The 18223-nt window shown below is 34.8% G+C and overlaps 1 protein-coding gene across 1 annotated transcript; it reads left to right on the forward strand.

Annotated features, from left to right (window-relative positions):
- Positions 1-1782: 1782 nt before the first annotated feature.
- On the forward strand, positions 1783-11345 carry LOC139972924 (uncharacterized). The gene is made up of 8 exons (XM_071979236.1): positions 1783-1883; positions 6575-6620; positions 7201-7370; positions 7641-7905; positions 8084-8298; positions 8457-8768; positions 9140-9401; positions 10678-11345. Exons 1-8 carry the CDS (start codon positions 1803-1805, stop codon positions 10995-10997), a joined length of 1671 nt encoding a protein of 556 aa, XP_071835337.1. The 5' UTR covers positions 1783-1802; the 3' UTR covers positions 10998-11345.
- The last annotated feature ends 6878 nt before the right edge of the window (positions 11346-18223 follow it).

Consider the following 18223-nt stretch of genomic DNA (forward strand, 5'->3'; position numbering starts at 1 on the left):
TGGTGATGGCAGACGACGGGGAGAGCGAAAGAGACCTGCATAATGAAACAAAAGTAAATGGAATAGTGAATGAATGGACAACAAATCGCAGGGTAAATTATTCAAACAAAACGGGAAAACATATTCTTAGCAGCCCTGGGCGTGTTCGAAATACGGGGTACACGCATCCCGAACAACCCAGAGCGTAACACACATAAAGTCGTACGGTTAAGTGTTTTATTCAAACAATTGAGAATAATCTTGTAATACTTAACCCGCTTCCTTGCATTAAATTAACACATTTACAAAACTGTAGATTGCACATATCTCGTACAATGTGTAAATATTTCCGCAACGTGACGTAACATGTATCAGCCTTTCTTGACCGACTGAAGGTCATCATATGGGATGGGTGCCTTGGAATCCTAATCTGTTTACAACTGAAAGACGGTGTGACGACGTATAAGGACAATGCGATCTGGCTGCGAGACAGCATTATTTTACAACTTTATAAGTACACTTCAGGTCATCCGTTGTTTTCAGGAACATCGAGGATATTTCTTACCTCTGGAGATACAAATCATTTGAGTTGTCATTCAGTGGCGTAGCTAGGATTTTTTGAGTGGGGGGGCCATGGGGGGGCTGTTCTTTCTAGTGGGGGGGCCGGAGGTTACTATCTAAGCGGAGCGCCACCATGGTTGGCGCGGAGCGTACAGAGAAAATTTGAGATTTTCAGCACCCCCCAGATCGCAGGAGATGGCACCTGTGAGGCAAAATAGCAACCAAAAAAGATGTGCAACTTTGGTGACAGAAATGCAAAAAAAGTTTTTTCTCTTTCATGCTGACTGGCCTTGCCAACTCAACCAGACTTTTAACTTGAGGGAAGTTGGCATCATTTGTAGGAATTTCAGAATTCCCAATATTTTATATCTCTACCATACACAAGATGCAAACCAAATTTCATTACGGATGCGGTCCGTCTAGCTATTCATTTCGAGAGAAAAAAAGTGAAAACTACTTTCGGTCATATATAGTAACAAATTGTGACACGGTTAGACAGGCGCTTTGCGAGGAATTTGCCAAGGGAGGGGCAAAGCTTGTACCCAGACTTTCTAAGCGTAGCGCCACCATGAGTTGGCGCGAAGCGCAAAAGAAAATTTTGGCCGAAAATGCCTCCCAGATCGCTGGAAATGGCACTTCCCAGGCCTTGTAAGTTGCATCTAAGCATTTTCTGTTTTGAAATTACTAGCGATATCATAAAAAAATACAAAACATATGCTTAAAAAAAAACTATGCCACCAAATATTGGGGGGGATATAAGATACTATATCCCCCACCTAAAATATTGGGGGGACATGTCCCCCCCGTCCCCCCCCCCATGATCGCCACCCATGAATACCTGATACCTCGGCTCAGAACAAACGGAGCCAATCTTTTGATAGATTGTTGCGCTAGGTGGAAGCACTGAACATATTTTCAGCAGATATCGCTATCACGCAGCACAACAAGGTTCGTGGTGTATGGTCGCAATCGTCGCATCGACCATTGCTATGCCATGCTGTGTGACCATTCTCGATTACTACAGATATTGTATTATTCTTATTCTGCCAGATGCAGACGAGAAAATTGTGTAACTCTATTTCCCAAATTATTGAACAAAAAATATTAGCGAATCGCACTGATGAGTGTTTTTTTTTACCCCATTCCCAGTGGGGGGGCCAGTGGGGGGGCCAGCCGATTTCATGGGGGGGCCTCGGCCCCCCCAGGCCCCCCCGTAGCTACGCCACTGTTGTCATTCATATTATACCAAGACATTCATAAATATGGAGCCTTCCGTGACTGTTCGCGCACTATTTGCATTCTTGTGCACAACAACGATCGCCTTTACGTCCTCGGAAGAAACGGTGAGTTAAACATTTTACAGTTTCTGTTCTTCTTTCTCATAAATCGTTGCGTCCACGTTTCTTTCTTGTTAGATGTTATAATTTAAACCTGGGTAAACATGTTTTTACATGTTTCATTCTTGCTTGCTGGATTATATAATTTCCCACAAAAATTAAGAAAAGTTTTATTACTTGAAAGCCTTTTTTACAATTTCCAATACAATATTTTTGTTTTTAGTAGCTAATGCAGTTTGAATATTGCGACTGATATATTTTTCTTGCGAGTAACAATTCTTCTTCAATAAATTCCTTCTTTCTAAAATAATAATCTATCTTCAGCAGCCTACAGAAGGATGTGTTTTGTTGTAAAATTTGCACTGCAACTTATCAAAAATAAATTGCATAACAAATTCTATTTTCTGCTTAGTTACATTTGAAATTTTACATTGCCTTGAGAAACGTTCTCTCATATTGTCAATTAACATCGCACGTTATCGCTTATGTATCCCTAAATGTATATATTTAACCACTCGTCGCTGATTTGTGTAATATAACACTAACGCTTACAACTAGAATCGTATGTTTTACTTAATGGCTTAGAACATAATCATTAATAATTCCAGAATAAAACAAACATTTGTGACAGTTATTTTAAGACATTTGAACAGTTATACCCTAACTAATTTAGCAACTTTCAAGTTACAACGTTTCACTAAATTTCATTAACCATTATCAAGTCTCTATATTTCCTAACTAGATACGGATAACTGCCTCTTGACAAATCGATTTCACTACATTAGTACGCTAAGTATTGACAAACTACAGTATAGGTTAATCGCACTCGAATAAACATTTACAAAAAAAAAACTTTAAATTTGATTAATTAAGTATTAAACCTTAAGCTTAAAAGTCTTTAATAGTAGCGAAAATATATAATAATAATCAGCAGTCCGCTTTCTGTTACATAAAATCACTCCACTTCTTGTCCAAGTGGCGCCTTTGCCGTTACGCGTGAACACTAGTCAAAGTTAAATATTTTAACAATCAATTGTATAATTAAGAAAATGTGTAAAAATTCTTGATCATTCCATTTCTTTTTCTCTTTGTCATATATTTTTTTAACTTATTGTTGAGCGTTAAAAACATAGGAAATTTATTGTCAATATATTCATATCTAACTCAAAGTATCAACAAAGTTGTTTCAATATTACAAGCGGAACTGTAAAATAATAAGGTTGTGTGCTATTGCACAAACATAGACTTTCATATAGTTACTTCGGAAATATCTATGCTGAAAAGTAACACATAACAACTAACCCTTTCTGATAAAGTTTGTTATTAAAATTCGTCCTCTTTGTCCTTGTTTGTCCATCAACGTCATTTAACGAGACTTGGTTTATTTCGGATTTAGATTACTTAATTTTAATGTAGATTGAACAGATGTTTTCAAAACTTGCAACTATAATTTACTTATATTTTTCCAAATTATTTTTTTTTTCTTAGTAAGCATTGGTAAATCTTTGAAAGCAAACATGAACACCAATGCATTTTTTGCCTCGCTCGCTGATTTGGACTTAACAATTAGCTTCCATGCAATACTTGCACGGGTAAACTTCAATGGCTACAAATCTCTTGCAATAATATATTTTAGTCTATACCGTATTAACTTGTACAATTGCCAGAACTTTAAAATTATTGTTAGTTTAAGCTAATACCGTAAAAGCTATGTATCTATGTTTATCTCGTTCAAATTCGTCCTTCTCGTTGTCTTAAAAAGTACTTAAAAGTTCCAACTACCGCTCTCCCATGATTTTGATTAATATTTTCAGAGTAATACAAACATTTGTGAAATTTGTTTTAAGACATTTGAACAGTTATACCCTAACTATTTTAGAAACTTTCAAGTTACAACGTAGATCTCACTAAATTTCATTAACCATTACCAAGTCTCTATATTTCCTAACTAGATACGGATAACTGCCTCTTGACAAATCGATTTCACTACATTAGTACGCTAGGTATTGACAAACTACAGTATAGGTTAATCGCACTCGAATAATCATTTACAAAAAAAAAACTTTAAATTTGATTATTTAAGTATTCTACCTTTAGCTTGAAAGTCTTTAATTGTAGCGAAAATATATAATAATAATAATAATAATAATAATTGGAGTCCCTTTCTGTTACATAAAATCACTCCACTTCTTTTCCAAGTGGCGCATTTGCCGCTACGCATGAACACTAGTCAAAGTTAAATATTTTAACTATCTATTGTATAATTGAGAAAATAGTTAACAATTCCTGATCATTCCATTTCTTTTTCTCTTTGTCGTATATGTTTTTAACTTATTGTTGAGCGTTAAAATCATAAGAAATTTATTGTCAATATATTCATATCTTACTCAAAGTATCAACAAAGCTGTTTAAATATTACAGACGGAACTGTAAAATAATAACGTTGTGTGCTACATCACTATCATAGACTTTCACATAGTTACTTCGGAAATATCTATGGTGATAATGTAGACATAACAAATAACCCTTTCTGATAAAGTTTATAATTAAAATTCGTCCTCTTTGTCCTTGTTTGTCCATCAACGTCATTTAACGAAACTGAGTTTATTTTCGTGTTTAGATAACTTAATTTTAATGAAGAAAGAACAGATATTTTCAAAACTTGCTGAAATCATTTACTAACATATTTTCAAATTAGTTTTATTTGATTTTTTTCTTAGTAAGCATTGGTAAATCTTTGAAAGGAAACATAAACACCAATGCATTTTTGCTTCGCTTTATTGAACTTAACAGTTAGCTCCCATGCAATACTTACTTGAGTAAACTTCAAAGGCTACACATCACTTGCAATACTATACTTTACTCTATACCGTATGGTAACTTTTACAATATTCAGAACTTTGAATTTGTTAGTTTAAACTAATAATATCTCTGTATCTATGTTTATCTCGTTTAAATTTGTCCTTCTAGTTGTCTTACAAAGTACTTAGAAGTTCCAACTACCGCTCTTCCATGATTTTGAAGATTAATGCACAAGTATAGAGTTTATGTCCTTAAACTATGGAGCAAGTGGTTTTTAACTTGACAATAAGACCCTTAAGTACAATATTTTGATATTCTTGGAATTTGAAAAGTTTCTGCATGGGAACTATACCATAGAGATTGTTGTCGACGATTTCGCATTATGACGTTTACAACAATTGCATCCTTAATTCTTTTTCCTGTTTGTGTTATGTAAGGTTAACTCGGGTTGTAACAAAGATAAACCAGTATCGGATATTGCCAGGTACTTGCACATGTGTTAATTTTTAACGCTTTAGAATATTTGCAATTTAAAACCTTTTTTATTGTATTTACTTCGGCCAATATCTCATGTAAACCTATCGCATGCAATCGGTGCAATTCATACCCGTGCCGTATTTCAATGTCAACCAGTAGTGTATTTTCAGTTTTAAGAAAGGTTTTACTTAATAAATGCATTATTCGGTGTATACAATTTTCTGTCATATACTCAATTCCATTTCCAAAAGACACCAAGTGTTTGTTGTGTTTGTTTTACACATTAACTCACGTCGTATACTTTATTTATTGAAATAATTGTTTTGTTTAATCAAGCTAGAAAAGACTTGCAATTATCTTATAAGCGGTAGGCTCAAGTTAACATTTAACTCAAAATCCCTTCGTTAGTATTCAAAAAGATTAACTCTTTCACAATTAGGCTTTTCTTAATTGCAATCGTCATTAATTTATCACCTCTGACAACGCTGCGATAGTACCGTTGACCATCTCTGAGTATATAGTGTAAGAAGTTTTTTCTATCAATTTGAGGATCTTTATCAATACAAAAAGCATTACTTAATTTCACTTTATGCAACCAAATAAAACGATACAATTTTGATAACATAAACTTTCATTGTAAAATATAGCGGTATAATTATATTGCGACGTTGTCCACATTGCAATGTAGTGAATTCAACATTTAAAGATTATTTGTCATGTTTTCTTCATACACCAAAGTTACTACTTCTAGAAAAATACAGACAAATCTCGATCTCAATTATATGCTCTGATGACTGTTAATATAAAAATTAATGTTCACAAACATATTTTGCTCACATTTTCGTTAATGTCAGAAAGTAAAATTCGAAATTCTTCAATCTCTAATAAGTTTTCATCGCTTACATAGTTTTGCGAAAAATATATTCTATTTTCATCTGTGTTCCTTGAATGTATAGCTAATATATTTGCAAATATTTCTGGTGCAATTAAGAAAACAAGAATACTACACTAATAGATTGAGTTTAAATTCTAGCCAATGTTTAGTCAAACAGCCACCTCCACTTTCCTCCACCCCCCCCCCCCCCAAATGATATATGGGATATATTTCCAGTCAATTCTGATGGTTTTTATACTCATTTCATCAAGTTGGGTACACATTTCAAAAATTAAAATTTAATAATTGTATCGCTGTAATGGATGAAGTTATGAAACATCCTGACATAGGCAAGAATGTTTGTGAACAACCATTTAGATTATTAATCATTATGAAATTGCCTTTTCCAACATTCTTAATTTGCCTGTATATTATTATTAGATAAATGAGATTGAAAAAGGGCAATAGTCCTTTACAAACAGTTGCAATAAATAAACATCACATATTGACATATATTTTTGATGACTCTTCTTCTCATTAAAAGAGTATTCATCGGAGAAGTTCACCTTCAACTACAGAGGACACTCAAAGTAAGATATTTCACCTTAACTGCTTTGTTTTTCATTCCATCTATATATAAAAAAAATGTAATTAACCAAAATAAATGACTTTGTTATTTCCAAGATAACTTTTTGTTTTTGTTTCTGTTTCATTGACCGTATCTGGGTGAGACAGCATTTAGTATGTTACTTTCGACGACTTACAACGATGCAAAAATTACAACCTTTTATACCGTGAACAAGACAAGAAATGTTGTGACAAATGTTTTAAAATGTAAATAATATTGACTCCACCCCGCCCCGAAAAAAATAATAAAGCAAAAAATAGTTAGGGAATAGGACAGAGAGGGAGAGAAAGCAATGCACCGTATTCTAACACGAAAATAATATATGTACAAACTTTGACGTTAGGTTTCCATGTAACTTTTCAAGTTCCATCTTTCCTGTTGCGGTTTTAGCTATATCCTAAAATCACATAGAATTGTCAATTTCTTGCAGGATTTTCTTTAACGGTGAAGTATTGTATACGGTGACTAGTTTTTGTAAAAAAAATTGAACACAAAGCATGTATATTATATAAGTTTTTAATGTTTTTATATTTTTATTACAGTGGCCCATTACTTCTTTTATCAACGTTCTGAATATCCAAAGGACTGCCGAGACGTTCAAAGTCAATGTGCTACGTCCAACTCTAGCGGAGTATACATTATCAAGCCAGATGGATTTGAAGAACCATTTGAGGTGTACTGCAACAACAACGTTGGTGGAGGAGGCTGGACGGTATGTCTTAATGGAAATGTTGAAGTTATATTTTAAACGTGACAAAGCTTTTCGTTAGCATGTATGTATTATGACATGAAAATGTGTAGGGGTAATAAATAAGTCGTATCCTCCACTCAGCAACGAAATTTGGAAATAGCTATAATTTTCTTAGACGATCTTTCCTAATAGTTACATAAATGGATAACATAAATTGTCCATTTCCTACTCGAGTACAATTGAGAGAATGTTTTTAATTGGTGATAGTGTACTCAATCTCTTCTGTTATAGGTCATACAACGCCGCGAAAACGGAGCTGTTAACTTCAATAGGAGTTGGTCACAGTATCAAGATGGATTTGGTTTCCTCTCAACTGAGTTTTGGCTCGGCAATGACAAGTTATCATATTTGACGAACCAAGCAGTCTACGAACTTCGTATGGATATAGAATTATCTAACGGAACTTCTTTCTATACAACATACAAAGGTTTTGGTATCACTGATGAATGGGGGCAATATAAGGTTACGCATATTGGACCACTCGAAAGTAATGCACGTAAGTAATACAATTAATAAAAAGTAAACACGTATCGTTAATAATAATACAACCATAACTTTTTTCTGTACATCTAAGTCGTTTTCTACAATCTGCAAAACTTTAAATGTAATTCCTTGTTATTTTACTATTTAACTGTCAAAATTGGATGTATTTTCTTGGTCTTACCAACTGACAGCTACATTTTCATCTACATGTCCAATGAACATGATCTACGGAACATGTACTTGCCAAGTAACATGTGAAGATCCCGACGGACAATCTGGTTGTAATAATGACTGTTTTGGTACTGAGGGCTGTACTTGTCCAGCTGGTTTCTTAATGCAAGGGAGTGACTGTATCAGTGCGAGTGAATGCGGGTGTTTTGTGGCAGAGGCCAACCTGGTTATACCAGTGAGTATCTGCACGAATTTCACTTCAATATCACATGACTATGTAAATAGAACAGAAATTTAAGCTAACTGACCATGCGTTAACACTTCTCACGACACCCCCCCCCCCCCAAATTTTTAATGAATTACATTTTTATATTTTCATTAATTAACTTGTAGAGTGGGCAAACATACGTTAACGATGACTGCACGCAAAAGTGTTCTTGTAACGATAACCAACTGACCTGTGCAGCCTACAGCTGTAGTACCAATGCTGTGTGTGATGTCAGAGATGGAGTACGACAGTGTTATTGTAATGAGGGATATGACGGTGACGGTGAAAATTGTCCACCCTCGGAGTCCTATAGAGACTGTCAGGATGTTTATGACGCTGACCATAGGCAAGATGGCGTATATACAATCATGCCTACTGGATGGCCTGGTTTACCATTCGACGTAAATTGTAAAATGGAAAACGGCGGAGGATGGACCGTAAGTCTTCATTGAAACACTTTGAATTTTTCGAGTATGTTTCTGTGAATTTTTTGTACGTGTTAGTCTATTGTAAACGCTAATGGAAGTACGAGTTTATGTTATCGGTTTGGTTGCACTTTAATATTCCTTACTATGGATTCAGTTTATTTAAAGTACTTGAATAAATGATAACGGTGACAACCCTTAAAATTAACCTCCTCCTAAGAAAACAAAAACAACGCTAAGAAATGTCTTAAGTATATCAGACTGAAATATCATCCTATAGATATATAGTCGTGCGGTATTCTGAGTTTGAGTGTGTCTATCACCATGCAACACTACTCCCATTATAACCTTTCTATCATTATTCTTACCCGCTATCCTTCCAGGTGATTCAACGTCGCAACGATGGCTCTTCTAGCTTTGATCAAAACTGGGCTGCGTACAAAAACGGGTTTGGTGACAGCCGGAACTTTTGGTTAGGAAATGAAAAGCTTCATTACTTGACGAACCAAAGAAACTACAAGCTTCGCTTTGATATCACGACTTCTAGTGGATCGGCTAAATATGCTGAGTATACAGAATTTCAAATCGAGTCTGAAAGCAGCAACTACACAATGAATAAACTGGGCACTCACAGTGGAACTACAGGTTTGTTGCATGTGTGATATTTGAGCCTTGCCTTAGAAAATAGGTGAAGTTAAAGTTACTAGTTTGTTAACAATAAACTTTATGAGAAAATGCTAGTAACGGTTTCAACGCATCTTGATGTTAAATAATAATTCTAAAATATGTTCTAAGTACATTGGATCAGAAACCCTTACAAAGAGGGTTTGGTGTAACACCCCACCCCCTTTCACAAGTCACACCACCGTTTCTACGGTTGTATAGACGAGATATTTAAAAAGCCGATGATCAATTTCTGGGTACGTATAATAAAATGCACGCATTAATTAGAACAAAACAGAAACACAAACAAAACAAAAATGAATAGATAATACCACGAATATTGAACCATCCTAATTAGTTGCAATTGACGTGAAGAACCATCATTACATTCGCCAGTTTAGGTGTTTTAATATTGGAAGAGCAAAGAAGGTTTGTCCCGAACAGGATTTGAGCCAGTGATCTGAACAATTGCGAAAAAAATTATCGTCCCATCTGGACCCGTTACTTTAAAGAACAGTATAGCGTTAGATAGTTACCGTATCACCGTATCAATTGGATACCGTTGGTATCATTTACAAAATATTGAAGTAGTCTGACTAGCTGATGAAAGAGAATATCTGCTGAATGAGCAAGAACCAGCCTAAGAACAGGAAATGTCATGGAAGAGAAATACGACCATATATATTCATAGAACCATTAACAGAGAATGAAGGTTTCCAGTAAACACATACTACTAACATAATAATGTTTCTTACAAGATCTATGAAATAATTATACCAAGAAGAGCCACACACCCTGTTTGCAGACAAATACAACCTTAGACATAGATGCAATTACAATGAGAGAAGCCCAGGATTTAGAACTCATTTACAATCAAACACAATTATTAATTTAATCATAATATTTAATATCATTAGACAATAAGTTCTTCTTAGACAAGCCAAGTTTTCATATTAAAAATTAATCATTTAAATTCAAATCAATGGTCACCTCTATTGAGAAGTAAACCTGATTAAAATAAAGAGCAATAAAGAATAAATCAACTCATGAAGTATCTATGATGATCACGGAAATATCCCATTAAAAATGAATTCTGAATCTCTTTCAATGTGAATCCTCACCCTCCCCCCCCCCTTCCCAGTATACTGTAAAACTTATGTTATGTCCCAACAAAAGTGTGCAATATAACAGGTTATTTACACTGTTGTTTAATGACCAAGTATTAACCATTGATTGTTCTTACTGTTTTCCTTCACAGGTTATAAACTCTATTATAGCAAAGGAAAACAATTCAGCACGCATGACCGAGACAATGACGCCTGCGATACCTTCAACTGCGCAGAGACGCACAAAAGCGGCTGGTGGCACTTTGATTATTATTGCTCCTATTGTTATAGTTATGGCTATTGTTATTATTTCCAATTAAGCAGCAGCTGCCAGTCATATTGTACGCTTGACAACCTCAATGGTGTCTACAATGGTGTCAACGGAGAAATGATCTTCTCTGAGTTTTATTCTCATTATCAATACTACTGCAGCCTCCAGTTCGTTGAAATGAAAATTCGGCCATCCTCTTGAGTTGATGACGGACAGTCTGTCATGTGATTTCTTTCGAAACTATTGTGGAAAAATGAGTACTAAATTGCATAGATAACTTTCTTTATGAGAAACACAAATCAACTGGATGAAACGAGCCCTTGGTAGTATCTGAAAAAAATATATTAAATTATGTACCATCTTCGAGGATTGAAACCTCTCAAGAAAACTTTAACGAGGAACAGTTGTTAGTCAAATGTGAGTAACAGATTGAAAAAACAGTAAATATTCGTTAATCTTCAGACCCAATGTTGAATATACCATTATTTGCAATAACTATCTAAACTAATCATGCTTTCAATTGCAATGAATATGAATAAACAAAATGGAACAGGATCATATATGTGTCTTTAATTGGTTCGATGTGTTTATATCCCTAAGGCACAGTAGCCGGCGGGCGGGTTTCGAGACCCCCCTCCTCCAGTCAAATGTTTTGCCCCCCCCCCCATTACATTGGTGGCCAAGAAAATATTGGTCGAAAGTTACAAAAATGATTTAAGGCTCAGTTAAACCAGTTCGCGGTTGAGGTTTAGCCGTAATTTACTGGAGTTCTCAAATTTATACAAGGCAATTGCGTTTGATGTTAAGTATGATCCTATCATTGTGCTTTCTGTTATCTCTTCGAGGCCCTCATCCCCCTCCCTTCGTGACATACGCTACCCAACGAGATAACATGCAACCATGTTTGTTATACCATGTGTATGTTTATAACGTACGACCATCGTTAGTTATATCGACCGCCCGAAGTTATTCTGATATTGTTACTTGGTAGCTGCAGCATGATGTATTACGTAATTTCAACATCGCCCGTGTGAACTCACACAGACTGATTAGGCGTTAGAATACGTGTATTGAAGAGCATGGACTATGCCGCTGGAAAACAGTTTTGTAGTGGCTGGATGGAGCCTCAATCGATGAAACTGACCGTCATATACAAATTTATTTAAATCATCATTATAGTAAATCATAGACAACGAGATAAACTGTACTGTTGATAAATAAATAGTCCAAAACAACATTAAAACTTCAGATAAAACGATTGAAAGGACAAAACTAAACAAATTGTCAAAATCACAGGCTGTACCATTTATGAACTTTTAAGTTTATCCAAATTGCAAATTTGATTCGGCAAGTAACAAATTTTTACTGAAAAAAAATCATCCAATTATAAAGAAATTCATAGGCCTTTGTAGAAAAAGTGTGAATGATACATTTATATACTGAAGTGTGCAAACATAGTACACGGGGTTAACAGCCAAAAGTATAGTGACTTTATCCAAACGCGTAGCCAGGAGGCCAATTGTGGCAGTCGCCCACCCCCTAAAAATTAATGATAATAATAATAATAATAATAATAATAATAATAATAATAATAATAATAATAATAATAATAATAATAATAATAATAATAATAATAATAATAATAATAATAATAATAATAATAATAATAATAATAATAATAATAATAATAATAATAATAATAATAATAATAATAATAATAATAATAATAATAATAATAATAATAATAATAATAATAATAATAATAATAATAATAATAATATTCAGCAGTTATTTTAACGACGCTTAAGCGACCACAAATGTGGGAGAAGCCCCCAAGGGCTAATGAATTACAACTTACACGTCGGGTGGCTTCCAATTCAACATTTTAACCAAAATTTGGAATCTTTTCATTTTAGAAAGTCATTTCAGATGGGAAAACCGTAGATTGCTCTTGTATGAAAAACCCACCTTACTATGACCCGGCCGGGAATCGAAACCCGAACCTCCCGATTGCTAAGCCTCATTGCTTTAAATGCCACCGCCTTTATCAACTCGGCCACAGCACCGGTCTTTTTTCAATGAAAAAAGAAGGAAAAGAGACAACAAAGGGGGACCGTTAAGCAGGGAGAATTTGGAAGACAACGTAAAGAGATCTAACACAAAGTTTTAAAATGTGGAAATTCCCATACGTGTCTTCAAACTACCAATATTATAGGATACCTACTTAAGGGCAGAATTTATTACCTGCCTTTATTCTCTTGATTTGGCTGGTGAATTCTCTAAATTTGACAGATTGTGTTACACATATCTGGCAAACCTGCTGTAGGCTATAAACTTCCAACTGATACTGAAGTCCACCCTACTGTATAGCTTCCAGGGACTCAGCCCCTGGATCCCACTCAGACAGCGCAAAGCGTTCTCGTTGACAAGTCATTAAATTTAATCAGCCCCACCCCCTAAGATGAAATTCTGAATATGCGCTTGACTTTCTATACATTATATCAAGTGCCTTTTTTTCGGTTGGACTCTTCCTTCAAAAATTTCGCAGATGGATCTGGAGTCAACTTTTAAATTTGGTTAAGAAACATTCATAACAGCACCGTTACCATGGTTTCAAGTGTTTAGGAATGGGGCCAATTGCAAAGGTACGAAACTTGTCCCAACCACTCGAACATATTTCACCCCTCCATCAGCCCCTCACCCCAGGTGAAAAGTCTGGTTACAACACTGCTAAAGAATAAACATATTTTACCGAGTAAATACCTTAGGATAGAGAAAACGTCAATATTTTATGATTATATCTTTCATAGTAATGCGTTGAAAAGTAAAAAGAAGAACTTTGAATTGGAAGACATTCGTACGACTGAAAACCTCAACGCTGTGTTCAATGGATGCAACGAAGAAAAGATTTCCTCTCGCTATTATTATTATTACTGGAACGTCCTATTCGTTGAGATGCAAATAAAACCTTACCATTGAAACATTCACTAAAAAATGTCTAGTTTGAGAGTGAATGACAACTTGAAAAATCGGAGCAAAGACCAATAGAATAGTCACTGCTCTACTGGTGAGTCATTCATCACTGCAAATAACTACGAGACTTAAACACTACTTTAATGGCAATAAACAAAGTAATAAGAAAAAGAAAGTGTTTCGTGCTTTTCTTTAAATTGTAAAAGTTTGTAAAAAGAGAACCAGAGACACCAGTCGTACACACCATACACATCGAAATTCATAAATAGTTATTAGCATAACATTGCGTGTAGACATTGTACTATTGACATAAGTTGTAGTCTAAATGTGTCACATATATCTCATCTTTGTTTCGTGTGTTTGGTAACCAGAACCCGCTCTATACATGACTTAATGAAATAAAATGCTATGTTAACATTTGAAACATTACTCAACAACGTCTTCAACATAATAAAGGCGAAAATGCCTGAACTTACATGATTGGTACTGTTGTGTTCTCTATATCAAAATGCATTCGAAATACAGCTTACCAAGTATACATGTATGTTGTACGAGATCCACATAGGATGCACCTATTTTAAGTTAAGCTGACCCTATGTAAGCTTGTTCGCCCGCCTGGGAAACAATAGCAGAGAATGTTGGTATCCGTCACTTCTTTTGTCTTCTCTGCAATTAATCAGAAGACTGAAAGAGAGTCTTCGGAGCAATTTTCTCCCAACCCTTTTCAAAATACAACAAAATCGTTTCTGATTATGTTGCTGACTATTTTAACATTGAGCGTTTGATATTTCGGGCTCCACATCTAATAAAATGAATCAGTATTTTTTGAATATAGCTATTCTAAACTTCGAAAGAAGGTTATTCCAGTTTATCACCGGAGAGTTTAAATTTATATTAACCTCGTGTATATGTATCATATCATAATGTGTTTTACATATTATGTGTAAGGTACATCTGCGTTTAGTCCCTAATCGCACACTATATTCACAAAACAAAGACGTTATATATGAGATTTCAATTGAGGGAATATAGCTTACAATATACTTTAAATAATCAAGATGGTTAACCACATATCTCATAGTTTTCCAAATCGTACGGAAACGGCCTGTCTTTTATCAAGTCGGTTGCTAATTAGGACTAATTTCGGAACATTTCCAATTTGATGTTTACATTAGTGATATAAATAATGAAATAACAGTGTTTAGTCTGTTTATTGTAGCACATTTTGTAAAGATATATCCTTCTAGCTTAGTAATTTTATTTGCTAGATTTTTTTGCAGAAACAAACTTTATTTTATTGACATGTTTAAAATTGGGTACTTATTATTCAAGACATGACGCATTCCAACCCCCCAATCTCCCCACCCGCCAATCTCAAATGCTCAATGAATAACGAGGGAACGAATCAAGAACTCACTGAATATCTGTCTTAAATATTGGGAAAATCCGGCAGTATTAGAAATATAGCATGCATTCCTGTTTTGTAATTAAAAATAGCGGCCCCTTTTCTAATTGACGATGTGTTAGCCAGTAAATTATAATCGCTTACTGAACTTTCATTATATTTGGTATAATATTTGTACAAATATGGGCAATATTTTCTACGCTGGTATTAACATAGAAGGAAATATTTGTTTACACTTATTTGAAATTTCGAATCAATTTAAAAATAACATATCGTTCTATGATATTTTTCATTGAAAATAATATTAGGAGCGTTCCACCTATTCATCGGTAATAACTATTCGTTGCAAATTATAGTAACGGTTTAAGAAATTCCTGCAATAGTTCATTACTAAACAGGGCACACATTGCGCTTGTCTTGCCACAGGTTATTACGTCATGCGTTGTTACATTTCTTGTTATTTTTTATTACATTTTGCGTCAACATGTTATTACATAACTCGTTAAATGCGTTTTGCACCAAAAACTAGTACACGTTCAGAAAAGAAAACATTTTGCGGTGCACATATCTGGTTAACATTACATTTTGTGTCAATTATTACATTTTCAATGACAATATTCAATATATGTTGACTGATTCACAGACTAAAGGGTATGTTGATAATTCTGGGTATAGTTAATAATGTCACGGGTTTACAGCATTTTTGCATAAGTTGCCTCAGAGGAATAGCAGTATTACCAAGCAGTGTGCTCATGCAATAAATATTCCAAACTCGGTGTAAACTATTATTGTCATGTATAACATAAAGCCCATGAAAGGACGTCCCATTATATTCCACTTACTTTATTATCTCAACTGTCAATAAATGTGCTATGTAACTGTACGTCAGTAATGCGGAAAATTACGACCATAACATTCAAACAGACCGATATTATAATAATTCTGTTTACTTAAAATTTTAGATACATGGGAATAGCAACGTCATATCAGTCGTTAGCTTGAATATATTAGCAACGCACTGTGTTACGTACGGTAGTTATCATATGCTGGATTGTTTCTAAAACGATCGAGAATATAGACATTTTCTCTGTGTTCACATTTGATAACATGTAAGATAAAATATTATATCCTTTTTCGATACCGCTGTACTAGTGGGGTGATCAGCTTCATGGTGCACCCTTTTGCTTGTGTGTCATAAGTAAGGATTTCTTCCCCATGAAGATATACATTGTTTGATTCTTAAAATGCAATCAAACCATAAATAAACTATGTATACAATTTTAATAACGAAGATGAACACGATCTCGTGTTCTGCTACATTGTACTGAAGATAACACAGACTGATCTTATTTGATGTTGAAATATGACTTCATATTAACAAAAGTCACTATTAGTTATGACTTCGTATTAACAGAGGGCGCCAACGAACTTCAGTATTATGTTAGAATATCAAATATGGCTGAACACTGTCCTTAAAGATGTCGGCATACCACAACCATGATTGTCACATTAACTTAACCCCGCGGTGGGCCCGAAATAGAACTTGCTGGATCCCATTGTCATATTCTACCCATTCCGCAGGGCTATAACACTGATTGGTGTACCAACTTCTGTTCACTTTGGATTGGATTCTGACTGGAGCAATATGCTAACGAACGGTAATATGTTTTGGGGTGTTCTGGTTTCGAGCTTGTGTACAACATTTGTCTATAGTTATTTCCCACAACTTTGTAGGGCGAGTTTTCGTCATCACCTGGCCTGACTGGACAGATCGAGATTTACATAGACTATAACATTCTCGTTATGCTTCAATAACGGTCATTTAACACAATCCATTTATCCAGATACCATCAAGATTTTTAGTCTAGACTTCAATATCTACTAACTTAAATTACCACTGTTATTGTTCGGAAGTGTTTATTTGTTTACGCTAGAAATTCTTTCCGTTTATCATAAACTTCCCCAAACAATAATCTGCACAAGGTTATAAACGTAATAGAAAATCACGATTGAAATGAGACAAATTTATGTGTGCCAAATATGCAATTTTATTTTGGAAAATTTAGTTTGTTTCAAGGCCGTTAAGTAAAGATATCTTACAATGTAAATATGCAAGTATCGTTGGTCATCTATAAGTTTATCCCTTCTTTTGTCAATGATAAGACATTGCTTAGTTGTTAAGTAGCCAAAGAAATAAGAAACTAGGCACGTATGCAGATGTTGGCATCAAGCTTTTTCTTGTGTGTTGTCGAATCTGCGAACTTTCCCTTTTGTTATATCGATGTGATGATGTTCTACCAGCATAAACATTACAGGGTAATACAGGGTTGGGGTCAGTTGCCCAAAATTAGCAACATTCAAGCATACATCCTGTAGGCCGTGAAAGCCTTTATATAATTGGTAGAGTTCAAGAATCATCATCGCTTGGGATGTGGTAATGTCTTGCATGGCAGGCAGGTAGCCAGTGTTCGTGGTGTGAAGGGACAAACAAACTTAAGGATAAGATGTTGTCGTCCAGAGAAGGGCCTAAGCAGACATTTATCACCTTTGGGAATTTAATTAAAAACAGAGGGTGCCTAGATGCAACAAGGTGCTATATTTTGCAACTGTTTAATCAAATTATTGAAGGATTTTCAACTGCATATATTTACTATTGGAGGAATACTTCGTGATTTTTTTGAAATTGTCTGTCTGCCAGTGGAGAGGAGATGATTGGGCCTCTTGATTTCTTCTGGGGATTGAAACCGCAAAAGGTGAACGTTGTTGCACCCTTGATCTACCCTCTGTATCGATTTCAAATTTTAGGTGGGAGGCGGGGGCGGGGGGTCACCAGATTTGTCTTAGATCCGTTATGGGGAAAGATTTTAGCAAACGTGCTTACTTTGGTAAATGGGAAATGATGATATTATTTCCATCATCTACAATACATTTTGTAGTAGAATTTCAAACCTCCCAATGCACTTCCACGCTTCTGATAAACCACTGGTTCTTTGTATGAATTTGTGTAGGTGAGTATGAAAATTACATATACTAAATAAGAGAGGGAAAA

Source organism: Apostichopus japonicus, chromosome 9, assembly GCF_037975245.1.
Source record: "Apostichopus japonicus isolate 1M-3 chromosome 9, ASM3797524v1, whole genome shotgun sequence".
In the NCBI taxonomy this organism is placed as follows: Eukaryota; Metazoa; Echinodermata; class Holothuroidea; order Aspidochirotida; family Stichopodidae; genus Apostichopus; species Apostichopus japonicus.

Excerpts from the sequence above, each read along its gene's own strand:
- LOC139972924 (XM_071979236.1), top strand. The coding sequence starts at position 1,803 with ATGGAGCCTTCCGTGACTGTTCGCGCACTATTTGCATTCTTGTGCACA. Across the intron at positions 7,906-8,083 it reads ACCACTCGAAAGTAATGCAC|CTACATTTTCATCTACATGT; the intron begins GTAAGTAATACA and ends ACCAACTGACAG. Across the intron at positions 8,769-9,139 it reads AAAACGGCGGAGGATGGACC|GTGATTCAACGTCGCAACGA; the intron begins GTAAGTCTTCAT and ends CTATCCTTCCAG.